Source organism: Brachyhypopomus gauderio, chromosome 9 (genome assembly GCF_052324685.1).
Source record: "Brachyhypopomus gauderio isolate BG-103 chromosome 9, BGAUD_0.2, whole genome shotgun sequence".
NCBI classification, from domain to species: domain Eukaryota; kingdom Metazoa; phylum Chordata; class Actinopteri; order Gymnotiformes; family Hypopomidae; genus Brachyhypopomus; species Brachyhypopomus gauderio.
The window spans coordinates 6,242,028-6,255,438 of NC_135219.1; the positions used below are offsets into that span (position 1 = coordinate 6,242,028).

General features: G+C 45.2%; 1 protein-coding gene across 2 annotated transcripts in view; it reads right to left on the reverse strand.

The window, feature by feature from the left end:
• Positions 1–13,411, reverse strand: part of rev3l (REV3 like, DNA directed polymerase zeta catalytic subunit) — a 38,795-nt gene that overhangs the window by 10,010 nt on the left and 15,374 nt on the right. For both annotated transcript variants that reach the window (XM_077016676.1, XM_077016675.1), the window contains exons 8-17: positions 12,691–12,795; positions 10,053–10,137; positions 9,002–9,150; positions 8,075–8,203; positions 7,681–7,909; positions 7,313–7,455; positions 3,345–7,194; positions 2,271–3,196; positions 1,693–1,781; positions 1,318–1,443 (exon numbers count right to left, since the gene is read on the reverse strand). In XM_077016676.1, coding sequence (XP_076872791.1) covers positions 1,318–1,443; positions 1,693–1,781; positions 2,271–3,196; positions 3,345–7,194; positions 7,313–7,455; positions 7,681–7,909; positions 8,075–8,203; positions 9,002–9,150; positions 10,053–10,137; positions 12,691–12,795 — 5,831 coding nt within the window. The remainder of the gene's footprint in view (positions 1–1,317; positions 1,444–1,692; positions 1,782–2,270; positions 3,197–3,344; positions 7,195–7,312; positions 7,456–7,680; positions 7,910–8,074; positions 8,204–9,001; positions 9,151–10,052; positions 10,138–12,690; positions 12,796–13,411) is intronic.

A 13,411-nucleotide genomic window follows, 5' to 3' on the forward strand; every position in this document is an offset into this window, starting at 1 on the left:
CACCTTTGACCTCATCCCACTTCCTTCACACCATGTGTCAAGTCAATGAAGCCTAGAGCACTACGATCAACAATAGTGTGTGTGGCCATGACAGGGCTGCATCGTTCTCACAGAGAACATGCTTAACACACATGCCACGTGTTCATGTAGGGATGTAGCAATACATTGGTCCACAATCATCAGACGATCTTTTCAGAATCATCAGATGATATCAGGTTATACCGACCCTACTTATCAGCAGTAACGGCGTCATTTTATCAGTAACGGGATAATATAATTAATTACTTTTCCTGTCGTTACAACGCCGTTGACGTTACTGGTCATTAAAAGCGGTGCGTTACTGATATACTAACAGTAATGCGAGCGGACCGCTGCCCAGGCTAGTGAGGAGGAGTAACAGATCTCGATAGGTCACAGTTCTCTGTGTAACACCTGTTTAACTTAACAAGTCAGTAAGCGATTGGCCAAGGCAGCGTTATGGTAGCCAATCAGAGCCAGTGTTTTTACACGCATGCCAGTGACACACAAAACGGACACAAACGGAGAAGAGGCAGAAATAGCGAGTCAGGAGCAAGCCGAAGAAAAATTAGCATTTTCGAGGTGGCGATATAAACATTATTTAAGAAAATACAAGTTCCTGAATATCTACCAGACTGGGTATTTGATTTATTTAATTAAGAATAGATGTTTTATTGTTAAGTTTACTTCTGTTGGGAACAAACCAGTTGTCTCAGGTTGAGAGAATTTAATTTAATTTGATAGATGTAAATGCACTTTATATAGTGTAAATATTTACTTTTGCTTCTTTTTTTTTTTTTTTTTTTTTTACAAAGATTTGGGATTTTAAAGGATTTTATCCTGCACTAGTCTGTGGATGTGCAATAAATATTTAAACACAAAAGTTAAACACCTTACTGATCTACTCATTTCAAATGACTGTGAAAACTGCTTTTTCAAAAAAATCCTTATTCATTGGCATATAACTTTTTTTACTTTAACGCAAATAGATACTTTCCCTGGTAACTAGTTACTTTTATTACAGAGTAATTCAGTTACTAACTCAGTTACGTTTTTGAACAAGTAGTGAGTAACTATAACTAATAACTTTTTTAAAGTAACGTTCCCAACACTTATCAGTATCTGTATTTTTTGTGATTGGTATACGATCCTTGGATATTAAGTTGCCCAAAACGATGGAATGATCTGACTTAATGAAGAAGGCCTTTGATATTGAAGAGAGAGTGTTGAAGTGAGTGCTAGTATTTTAGGACTGGGCGTTTTACAGTCTGCAGGAGGAGGACGCACAAGACTCCTCACCTCGTGGAGTGCTTTGGCCTCCTGTAGGTTCTGCATGCTGACTTTAAAGCCATAGGAGTTAGAGATGGAAGCGCCCTCAATCTGAGAGTTGTCCCTCTTGGGTAGGTTGAGGCCGGCAAACTGATTCTACAAAACAAGTGATAAAGTTGCACAGTATCAAATCAGAACTTATGAGCAGAACAGGAGCAAAACAGTGAAGATTCACCTAGTGTGCTGTGTGTGTACGGCATCTCGTTCTTGTACCCGTCTCTGATCGATTAATGCAAACTTGTTCCTAGAGCACTTGTAATGTGTCTGGTATCGGCAGTGAGCTCAGGTTTTTGGATGAATACATGAATACGTATAAATGTGAAGGGTGCGTTGTGTCTGCCACACCTTCATCTGTGTGGTCAGCAGGACTCTCCGTAACACATGCGTGTGGCTGTTCCTCCTGTGGTGCAGTTTCCGAGAGCCGGACTCCACATCTGCAAACAAGAGCAAAAACCTGTTCAACAAGTTATAAAACACAGCACTTGCATTGGCTGGTTTCCTAACCATCCAGCGCCTCTCAAACAGGAGGAGGGAGTCATGCGGTGTGTGGTCTTCCACTGCTGCCACTGAGAGCAGCACTGACGGCAGAAATCTGTCTCATACAGGCACCTTGGCAGGATGCACAAACCTGAGACAGGATCCTCCCTCCTTTTTAATAATATTCTCATAAGTTTAGAGAGAATCTCAAAAGAGATGAATTATAAGAACATTAAATGATAGAACACATGAGAGTTCTGTGAAATCTCAGAAATTAGGTCACACAGATTCGTCGAGACTACGACAATTTGACTGCTTAATGATCCGATTATCTCATTTCCAACGTTATTTACAGAAAGAAAAATTAAATACCATTTAATAATTTAAAAGATAAAGTTCATAACACTGATTTCAAGTAGCAGGAGGATCCATTAAATCACTGTTACCTTCTGTTGCAGGAGGGCTGTAGTCGAGCTCTGTGTCACCTCTGCTCCTCCTGCTGAGGACTGGGGTACTGTGGAGGGGGCCCGTGCTCTCCCCCCCATCCAGCGATTTCATGGGGAATGGGGAGGGGCTGAGGAACCGTTTTGGCCTGATGATTTCTGGTGATTCACAGGAAGGGCTGGTGGATCCTACTAGCCTGGGAGAGGCTGAACCAACAACCAGCTCCTGCCTGTTGACGCCTGGGTCAGCTTGAGTGAGACTCTCCTCTGAGGTTTTCTGCCATGGGGGCAGGCCAGGCGAGTCTGGAGGAGTCATCTGCTTGCGGGAGTCCTCTCCTCTCTTCTCTTGCCCTCTGGTCGTGGTGTCGGAGATGCATTTAATATCCTGTGAACTGCTCTCACATGTCGCGCTCTCTACTGGCGATATATGAATAGATAAATCCAGCTCTTTCCTCGTGACGGTGGCACTTCGCGAGACTTTTTCAGACTTTTCATCCTGCCCATCTGAATGAGGTGAAAGATGAGACGGTTCCAGTTGCTCCTGCTGCAGTAATGTGCTCTCTGTAGGCTGAGCTGTGCTCTGCTCCATCTTCACTGTACTGTGCACTCCACTTCTTTGCCTTTCTTTCTGAAGACACTCATACTGTCTCTTTGCATGGAGCCAAAGCTGCACTCGTTCCCGGCTTGGTGCGTTTTTGCAAGGCAGCAGGATTACTTTATGATCACTGCTGGGGGACTGACTGTACTCCATGTGGTCCTTGGCTAATTTTGTAGGTTCTGCACCACGGTAAGGTGAAGACGCTGGACGCGTCATGGCTGAAAATGCGGTTTTCCAGAACTGCAGTCCATCTTGAGCCAATTCTCCGCTGAACTCGGGCAGATCTTTTGCTAGCCTCGTTTCCAAAATCAGCTTACGGCCGGCGATCTCTCTGTGTGAAAAGGCAAAGTAAGAAGCTGCTTTTGCACATGCACAATATCTTGAAAAACACCTCAGCAAACTTGAGATGGCTTTTCAATCCAGAACATACAACATAATCAGATTGAATCAAGAGAAATTGGCCGACTTCACTCTCTTACCTTGGCTTTAGAGGTGCATCAGAAGGATCGCTGCAGAAAGGTTCCTGGTATTTAGCCTCTGACAAATCTAACTCTAGCAGGGTGGTGAGGATCTCCTCCCGGTTAGGAGGGGACATGAGGGGCTTAAGGATACGAGCTCCTGCACTCTTCTGAGCCTGACTACCATTCCTCAGCTGTGACAGAGAGCTGACAGACCTGGGGGAACTGCTGGGAGTTGTTGATGTAAATACATCAGTGCTATCCAGTAGATCCCCAGTTGGGGACACACCATTATCAGCAAAAGAAACAGAAGTAAGGTGCAAAAAGGGTTCAGGACCAAGTAACAGGTCACTTTTTTCACAGTGAAAGTCTTGAAAGTGGCTGTTGTGTATTCTATTCAATGAAACCCCCATCTCTTTGCTTCTCAAAATCTTTTCAGAGTCCAGCAAAGAGAGTGGAAACTCAGTGGGCGAACCTTCCCGATTTCCACCAGTGGATTCATCCAAGAACTCTGAGCAGAGGGGCTTGGGTTTATGCAGCTCTGTTTCATGTGTGGACTTCTCCCCAGTGCTAAGCACCTTTTCTTGCTTATTTTGCAAATCCAGAGTGGATATAGTCTCTTGCTTGATATCACTAAGGAACTTCTGAGGTAAGTTCTTGTCAGTTAAAATAAATCTGTTACTGGAATACAGACTGCAGAAGTCTGCTTGGCCAACAGCGTTGATATCAAAGGTGTAATTATGCGGGACTTCTGGGGATAAACTATCTTCAATGGAGTAGCAACTGTCAAAACCAGGATCAGAGAGAAATACAGGACTTCCCTCTGAGAGAGGAGGTTCCACCTTAACCATCTCATCCGTTTTGCCATTCTTTCCTTTTCTACTTCTAGGCTTTGATTCTTTTGGCACCTGAGTTCTTGGAATCCTGGACTTTCTTGGGGTAGATGAAGGTGCCCTTTTAGGTTTGGCGACATTAGAAGCAGCCTTCGTGGAAACACTCTCTGATACAACAGTGACTCCTAGAGAGCATTGTGCCCCTTTTAACTGTCTTTTTTGGAGAAGCTCCTTCAACACAGCAATACCAGAAGGCATCGCAGGATGAGACGATGTCCCTTCATTCTGTGGTACAGAATGGTGCTCAGCTTGATCTCCGTGTGGTGCATCTGTTGCCTTTTCTTCGATTTCCTTCTTTTTGTATGGACGATGCTTGGGATTTGCAGGCATCTTTGGGGTTGTCTGTGAGAGCTGTATAGCTGTAGGATTCTGTTCTGCGCCAGTGGACTCAAAGTTCAAGTCATATGGATTGGGGGAAATGCTTCCATCTTGATCTGCACTCTGTGATCTTGAGCTGGACCTACTGTATGTTATGACTGAGCATGGATATGAAGTGGTCTTTGTAGCTGGGGAAAGAACACTGCTTAGAGATTTTACAACAAACAAGCTTGATGCATTCTGAGAACCCTGAGATTCTTGTACCTTGGAAACAGATATGTTCTCACTGTTAGATTCAGATTTCTCTGACTCTGGATTAGTTGCAGGCAGTGAGGGTTGAAGATTCTTTTGGCAGGAATCTGGATGTTGGTAGGGAGTCAAATCATCAGATGAGGTTTGCGTGGGTGTGAGGTCATCAGCTGGATATAAAAACTGAGAACTATTCACAACATCTCCATCCACAGGAGAGTTTTCGGACTCCTCAACCTGCTTCTTCTTTCGGGATCTCCTTTTTTTCTGAGAAGCATTGACATCAACACCAACATCAGGTACCTCCATACTTTCAGTGCCTTTCTTTGGTCTCCTCGAGGTTCTACGACCATTTTTTGCTTGCATGTCCCCAGTTTTTGAAGAAACCTCCTCAACTGCCTTACTAGTAGACTTAGTTTTTCTTTTTAGACTAACGTCAGGCGTCTTCCTTGGTCTGCGTGTCTGCTTTCTGCTACGAACTCCTCTACCAAAAAGCTTTGTGGACAGTCCTTCATATGGTGAGCCAAGACATGGATCACTATAAGGGTTTATCAAGTGGTCATTAGAGTTTGACTCTAAAAGGGGGTCAGTGGGAGACCAACATCGAGGTGGGGTTGAATCAGCAGGGCTGGGTGCCCTGTCAGAGAGATAACCCAACTCCACCATCACGTCAGAGTATTCCCTGCAGAAATCATTAGTGAAATCATTATAGCAAGGCCATGGAGCAGGAAGCTTTGGTAAAGCCAGCACAGTTTTAACCTTTTTAGTCCTTCTGATCTTCCTGCCCTGTAAACACCTTGGTTTTGTGGAGCTACTGACCTTGCCAGATGGTGGACTGACCTTGCCCTTACGTTTGGGATGTTTCTTCACCTTTAGATCCAGAAGAGGGTATTTGACTGCTGTTGACTCTGGGACTTTGGGCCAGAAACTTTTCACAGGCGCAAGTTTGTTGTACTGCTCAAGCTTCTCTGGTGTCAGTACGACATGCGTCTCATCTGCCCTGACCTTTGCCATCTTCACCAGCATATTCTTCTGACCTTTAAACCTGTTGATTATAATGTATTTGATGATGATCGGTGGCTCTTTTTTAGATAGCTTCCTCTTTTTTTGACTACCAGTGAGGACACAGTTTTCTTTGAGGCTGTCTCGACGTACCAGGCCTTGTTTGAAAGAACGAGGACTTGATTGATCACCATCCTCATTGTCATAATTCATAATTTTGCGTTTTGTGCGCAAGGTATATTTGCTGCCTGGCAAACTTGTTACCTTGGTACAAGCTATCTTGGCAGGAAGACTCGTCAGTCTGTCCTCAATAGATCCCTCAGCTGAAACTTTGTCAACAGCTGGTTCACAATTTGCAAGATCTGAGCTTGCCATGATTGCTTTTTCATCAGTTTCCTTGTTTGAGGGAGCTGGTGATACTGAGTTACAGCCTGTGATGGGCTCACATTTGGGGCTTTGGGGCTCTTCTATTACAGTTGTCCTCTTTTGGCCTGCTGGACTGTTCCTCTTTTTGCTCAACTTCAACCTTGAGCGTCGTTGCTCTGGATCATTCAAGTTGCAACAGCTGTCAACGGTCTTGCTGCCAACCTGCTTTTTTATTGGCCTTGAGAGGCAATTTGAGAGGATAACACTGGGGAAGAACTTGTAGTGCGCCTCCTGCTGGGCCATTATGGTCCTTTCAGTTTTATTTTCCTGGTAATCCTCATACCTGATCTTAAGTTCCCCAACATCACCCTCTTCACTGCACTTGCCCATCTTGCCCTCATGAGGTGCCAGGAGATCAATTTCTCCTGCTGGGCTTGGTGCCTGCTCAAAACCCCTCACCATAGGGCTCCTGCAATCCTTCTGACTCGTGTCCTGCTCAGCTCTGGATGGACAGCTCCTAAGCTCAGGATAATGTAGCGCGAGGCTCCTGTGATTCTGCAGGATGGACGTGTGATTCTTCTCAGCGTTTTTGATGCTATGGTATTTTTTTCTGCTTTGAGCAAGTTTTGAGCTTCCAAAGCACAAACTGTCTGGATCTGGCTGATTCAGACCAAGAGCTTTGTTCTCACTGGTGTACAGCGGGTGTCCACCCACTTTGTCTGCACCAATCAGAGACACGTTTGCTGTACTGCATGGGATTGGGTGCTTGACTGGTGGAATATAGGGGATCTCTTTAATCACTTTGAACCCTGTTAGATGTTCACTGGCATCTTGGGTTTTAGCAGGAAAATGCTTGTCAGCTGTTTCCTCCTTATCAAGTGAGAGGGACAGTCTGTGCTCAGGATGCTTGCACTCCAGAAGAACTGAGGACGGAGGCTCACGCTGAATGTGTTCACTCTGGAAGTGGTTTCTCCTGCCCAAGATCTTATCATTTGCCATAAGAGATGAGTGAGTTCGGGATCCTTTATCTGTTAATGATGAATCTGCAATGAGAATGCACAAGCACTTAATAAAACAACAAACAACACCTCCACAAACAATTCCAATCCATAAGGCCTTGGCAAAGACCCTAGTGTTAGTGTTTCTGGTTTTAGTGCATACCACTGTTCTCATCTGCAGCTCCATCCAGTTGGGGAATGGAGACGTCAGCAGAGAGGTGACGGTTTGTGGTCCAGTCCATCTCTTCATCTGACGAGTCATGCTGCTCTTCAGCAGAACTTTCGCTGGCATCCCTCAGGAACTGCCTGCAAGGCACAACATGGCACTACAGTTAAAACACACACACACAGCACCTCATTAAACTTGCCAGGGCTCCTAGCAGGAGAGACTTCTGATTAGTCTGAATGACAAAGGGCTGCCTTTGGAACCAGCACACTCACACTCACAGACCGTAGTTCAACATAACACGCAAGGAAACACTGTCCAAAAACAAAATTAATATTTAAAAAGTAAACTGGAAAACTTGGTACCTGGCTGAAGGTTCAGGAATATCACTATCCCATCTCTGTGACATCATCATGCTTAGCTCCTCCTCCTCTTTCTCATGCCCCGGCGCTTCCTCTTCCTCATCACTGTTGTAGGGGCAGGCGGAGCGGCCGGACAGCTGACGACCTGAAGCTGCCCTGGGCAAATCTGCCTGGAGACCATCATCTGCCAGCTCCTCGAGCAGGTCCACCATAGCCTGGTCCTGGCTGCTGTCTGCAGGCAAAGGGAGATGTGCCTCACCCAACATGGACTGTGTGTCAAGGCTTTTAGGAATATGAATATATATATATAGAGGCGATAACTCTATCTATATAAGCATAGTGCTATGAAATTGGATGTTTGATTGGCAGGTGAGGATAATGTGCTGCCATTGTGTACCGAGCACGAGGGGCTGCGTGGGTCTCTGAGATGTGGGGAGGAATGTCTGACTGTTTTCTAACAAGTTCAAAATGGCCTCCTCATCCACTGTAGCTACTTCTGCATCTTTGCTACTGGATCTTTTGTTGTCTAGAATGGGGGAGGAGAGAGGGAAGGATGGAAGGAGGGGGGGGGGGGAGGGGAGGGAGAGAGAGGTGATGACATCAGACATTATTACCATCATTGCTGTCGAGAGTACTGAGTATGTGTACAGAAGGACTCGGCACACTAATGGCATCGTGGGAGCTGTCTAGCACAGAGGATTCTGGGCTGTCTAGCACAGAGGACTCTGGGCACAGTGACATGCCAGATTTAGAGAATGTAGGCTATATTCACTCAAGCAGAGAAATACACCAGGGGTGGCTCGTGCTGGGCAAACCGCCCTCATACCCCCTTATACCCCCATACATGCTGACACTGTATCCGACTGTAATCATAAACAGGGAAATGTTGAACAATCCACTGCACTAAAGCTTTGTTCACATTTACTTTATTTTTTTTTATAGTTTCTACTTTATTTATTAACTCCCATCCACCATCTAGCTGTGTAAACAGGAAGCTGAGGCTGAAGGTGAGCATGGGCTTCCTGTGAGACACGTGAAGGCCATCTTCACACGTTCTGCCCAGTCCGAAGAAAGTGCTAACGGCCCTCAGCACGCATAGGAACGCACACACCACCGACAGGGCCTTCTCGTGGGGCTGACAGAGAGCAGTGCCAATATACTCTGGTTGGACACAGGGTGTCTGTAGCACCGTCGGTGCTCACAACAGTGAGCCCATGACTATGTGGTGTTCACCTTTCTGGAGCACTACCTAAACACCCTGAAACTCTTAGCACATTACTCCTGCGCCTGTAAACTCTTAGCACATTCCTCCTGCATGTCTTACCTGGGGTCCTGTCTTTGTGCACCTCCACCTGGCTGGCAGCCAGACTGGGCAGGTCATCAGGGCTCAGAACATCAGGGTGCAGCGAGAGTTCAGGAAACTCGTAGTCATCATCATCATCATCATCATCGACTATGGAGCCACTCTGAGTCCTGATAGAAAAAAATACAGTCTCTGTCTGCATCCTCTCCCTTCTTAATTCTACTACTGAATTCACCTAAAGCAGAATTTTTATATCGGCTTCCATTAGCAGCTGTCTCCATCCCTCACACGTGTGTGTTGCTGAGTGTTTGAATGCACACCTATTTCTGTGTGTGTGTGAGAGAGAGAGAGAGAGAGAGAGAGAGAGAGAGAGAGAGAGAGCGATGATACATGCTTTAATGCTTGTGTGAGTGGAGGAGGCATGTTTATGTGTTTGTCTGCCAACCGAGTGAGTTTGCCACCTGACACACACAAACACACACACACACACACACACACCGTCCTACCATCATGTGTGGAATCTGATTGTCATGACTTACGTCTGCTGCCCTCCAGTCCGTCTACACGCATGCAGCCTGACGTTCTGAAACGCAGACTGAGTGAGTGCAAAGTGCCTCTCTCCTCTGGATCTCCCTCTCTCCTCCCCTAGATCTCCCTCTCTCCTCCCTCTCCTCCCCTAGATCTCCCTCTCTCCTCCCTCTCCTCCTCTGACCTACAGTAGCGACACCATGACTAACCACAAGCACTAATGACTTCGGTAGTCTGACGGGCTGTAGCAGATTGAAGAGATTATTAAAATGTCTGTGTAGTTACCCTCTCACTCTCTTCCTCTGCCTCTCTCTCTCTCTGTCTCTCCCTCTCTCTCTCTAACTGTCTCTCCCTCTCTCTCTCTTACTGTCTGCTTCTCTCTCTCTGTCTGCCTCTCTCTCTCTCTTTTGTTCCAGTTTTGTTAGAGAATGGAGTCTCTCAATTGTCTGCACATCCTCCTGTTCTGCAAAGAGTTATGCAGCAGGGTTTCTAGAGGCTGAAGAAGGAGGAGGAGGAGGAGGAGGAGGAGGGCGAGGATTCTTACACATCAAACTTGTTTTCCTTCAGCATATCTTTAAACCTCTTCATTAAGATCCGTTCACTCTCCACCCGCTCCACACAGGGCCGATCTGAAATGGAAACAAAGCACTCAAACAAGCCAGCAGAGCAAAAAAATAAATAAATGCACCGCTGTCTGGAAACGACCTAAACACAGCAAATGGAGGGGGGGGGGGCAGGGCAGAGTGGCAGGGCGGAGTGGCAGGGCAGAGGGGCAGGGCAGAGGGGCAGGGCAGAGAGGCAGGGCGGAGTGGCAGGGCGGAGGGGCAGGGCGGAGTGGCAGGGCAGAGGGGCAGGGCAGAGGGGCAGGGCGGAGGGGCAGGGCAGAGGGGCAGGGCAGAGAGGCAGGGCGGAGTGGCAGGGCGGAGGGGCAGGGCGGAGTGGCAGGGCAGAGGGGCAGGGCAGAGGGGCAGGGCAGAGGGGCAGGGCAGAGGGGCAGGGCAGAGGGGCAGGGCAGGGACACAGCTAACAGGCACTGAAGGACCAACACTAACTGCCAGCAGACGATCGCCTTGCCTGGGCTCACAGTCTCTCCACATCTGTGTGTACTTACACTCGCCCACACCAGACTACAGCTGATGAACAATACGCATGTACATTCTGACATAGAAAATAACTCTAAAGGAAACTGCTGCTTCCCAAAGGTTTGGGCTTCTTATAATGAATATACAGAGTTCTGACAGATATCTACCTTAAACTCCATCCTTCAATATAACTGTACACAGTAATGTCACAGTAATGACAAATGTTCCACCTGTTCTCTTGATTAGCAAAACAAAGCTACATTGTGTGTGGTACAATATCATGTTAGACTAGCACACTACCTCAGTGAATTAAGCCACAATCTAGTAAAAATAAAGACAAACTGCATAAGGGTTTATCTGCTTCAAGTCCAAACAGCCAGTCAGAAAACTCCCTCACAGCCGACTGGTAATACCTATTTAACACGTACAGCCAAACCAGCGCTGATGAGGACCAACTACAGCCAACGATCTGGAACACACAGCACTGCGTACGGTGATGGTTGGTCGCCAACAGCATTAGTCGGCCGATAGCTGGGTAGGGTTTATGTAAGGGTAGGGTTTATGTAAGGGTAGGGTTGGGACATGGGTAGGGTTAGGATATGGGTAGGGTTTAGGTAGGGTTGGGTAAGGGTAGGGTTCATTTAAGGGTAGGGTTAAGGTAGGGTTGGGATATGGGTAGGGTTTAGGTAGGGTTGGGGTAAGGGTAGGGTTCATGTAAAGGTAGGGTTAAGGTAGGGTAGGGTTTAGGTAGGGTTGGGGTAAGGGTAGGGTTCATGTAAAGGTAGGGTTAAGGTAGGGTAGGGTTTAGGTAGGGTTGGGGTAAGGGTAGGGTTCATGTAAAGGTAGGGTTAAGGTAAGGTTCATGTAAGGGCAGGATTAAGGTAGGGTTTGTGTAAGCGTAGGGTTAGGTAGGGTTGAGATATGGGTAGGGTTAGGGGTCTAGGTAGGTTTGGGATTACGGTAGGGTTGGGGTAAGGGTAGGGTTAGCAGTAATAATTGCTTGCTGGATTTCATGACTGAGCATTGTTCAATTGTGCTCAATTGTGCTCACATGAAATGTCTTTGTTTTCGTTATATATAGCCTTTTGTCAAATAAAATCATCCTAATTTCTGTTAATAAATATTTTTAAATGATGTGTGCGCATTAACAATAAGCATCTTCCTTACTACACATTAATAAATCACAACCTGCAGTTGCACAATCCAAATGAGCAGAGCTGAACACGCTATAGGATAGTCAGCATTTGCCGAGATTATAATGGCTACTAAAAAACTTCAAAAGTATTTTGAAAAAGATAAAGATGAATCAAACAAAGTAAAGTGCAAGTTATGTCATCAATGTCTTTCATTTCACACGACAACAACCAACATGGCATCCCATTTAAAACGGGTAAGGCAAAAAAAAAAAAAAGTTCAGCCGTTTGTCTTTACGGTCATGTCGTCTCGTCGCGGTGCGTCTCGGCAAGTAGGCCTATAAACATTTTTTGTTGTTGTTTGCTTTTTAAACCCCGTTACTTGAACCTTAGAATTTTTTTGCTGTTGTGTGGCAATTTTTTAAATATTTTCAGGCAGGCATATTTTATTTAAAATATTTTTGACATTTTACACAGTGCCTGTCTGACAGCTCGATATGCCCAATGCGCACTGACGGTGACTTTTTTTGTTAATGTTTTCTAACGTTTCATTAAAAAATAAATAAGTAAATAAATAAAAGCTGAATCCTGTTTAAAGTGCACTAGATTAAAAAAAAAACCCTGATTCGACTATTAATCGACTAAAGGGAAAATCTGACGAATCAGATTCAACTATGAAAATCCTTAGTTGAAGACACCTCTAATTAATACTACTGCTAACTGTAATGCTACTACTGGTATAATTATTAGTACTACTATTATATTATTTAAAAATTATTATTGCTAATATTTTTACTACAGTAATTGCTAGTGTTACTATTGTTGTAGATACGAGTGTACAAATATGGCAAAATTAAGAATGATGAACGTGTGAAAATGGGAGGCACTCGCACACTGAACACAGCTTTGATGAATAAGAGCATACAGATAGGCCTGCCACTGACAGTGTGACCTCTAACCCTCTCACCCTGTGACTGAGGGGTTTCTATCTGGGAGCTCTGGTTCCTCTCCCTTCGACGCTGCTTTTCATCCTCCCAAATGGCCTGAAGTCCAGGATTCCTGCCGATCTGATCTACACACACACACCACACACACACACACACCAACACTTACTGTAAATACTGTAAATAAAGTCAGCCACCAGCACTTCATAGTTTTACTAAATCTGGAATATTAGTGTGAGTTGAGAGCATTCAAACATTAGTCGTTTGCGCTGATGACTAGCAGTTATGGTGACTGTGATTTTTTTTTTTTTGCGCCAATGGCTTGAGGCTACAGAAGAAGTTATGGTTAGTATTGATGTCTAGTGGTTCCAGTGGTTAGTAGGAATGTAATGAGGACCTGACGATGTACTCGGTTCATGATACCTTCCAAGATTCTAGATTCATGATTCGATTTTCTCATGATATTTAAAACTTTTTTATTTAAAAATATATAAAGTTTAGAAATAATGGCGGACAAAAGTATAGAAATAATGCATTTCTTTCTTATATAAATTTTTTAACAAAAACAATCTTTAGTGCACTAAAGCGGTTCAATTGGTTAGCACAGATGGCTAGCGGTTCAATTGGTTAGCATAGATGGCTAGCGGTTCAATTGGTTAGCATAGATGGCTAGAGGTTAAATTGGTTAGCATAGATGGCTAGAGGTTAAATTGGTTAGCATAGATGGCTAGCGGTTCAATTGGT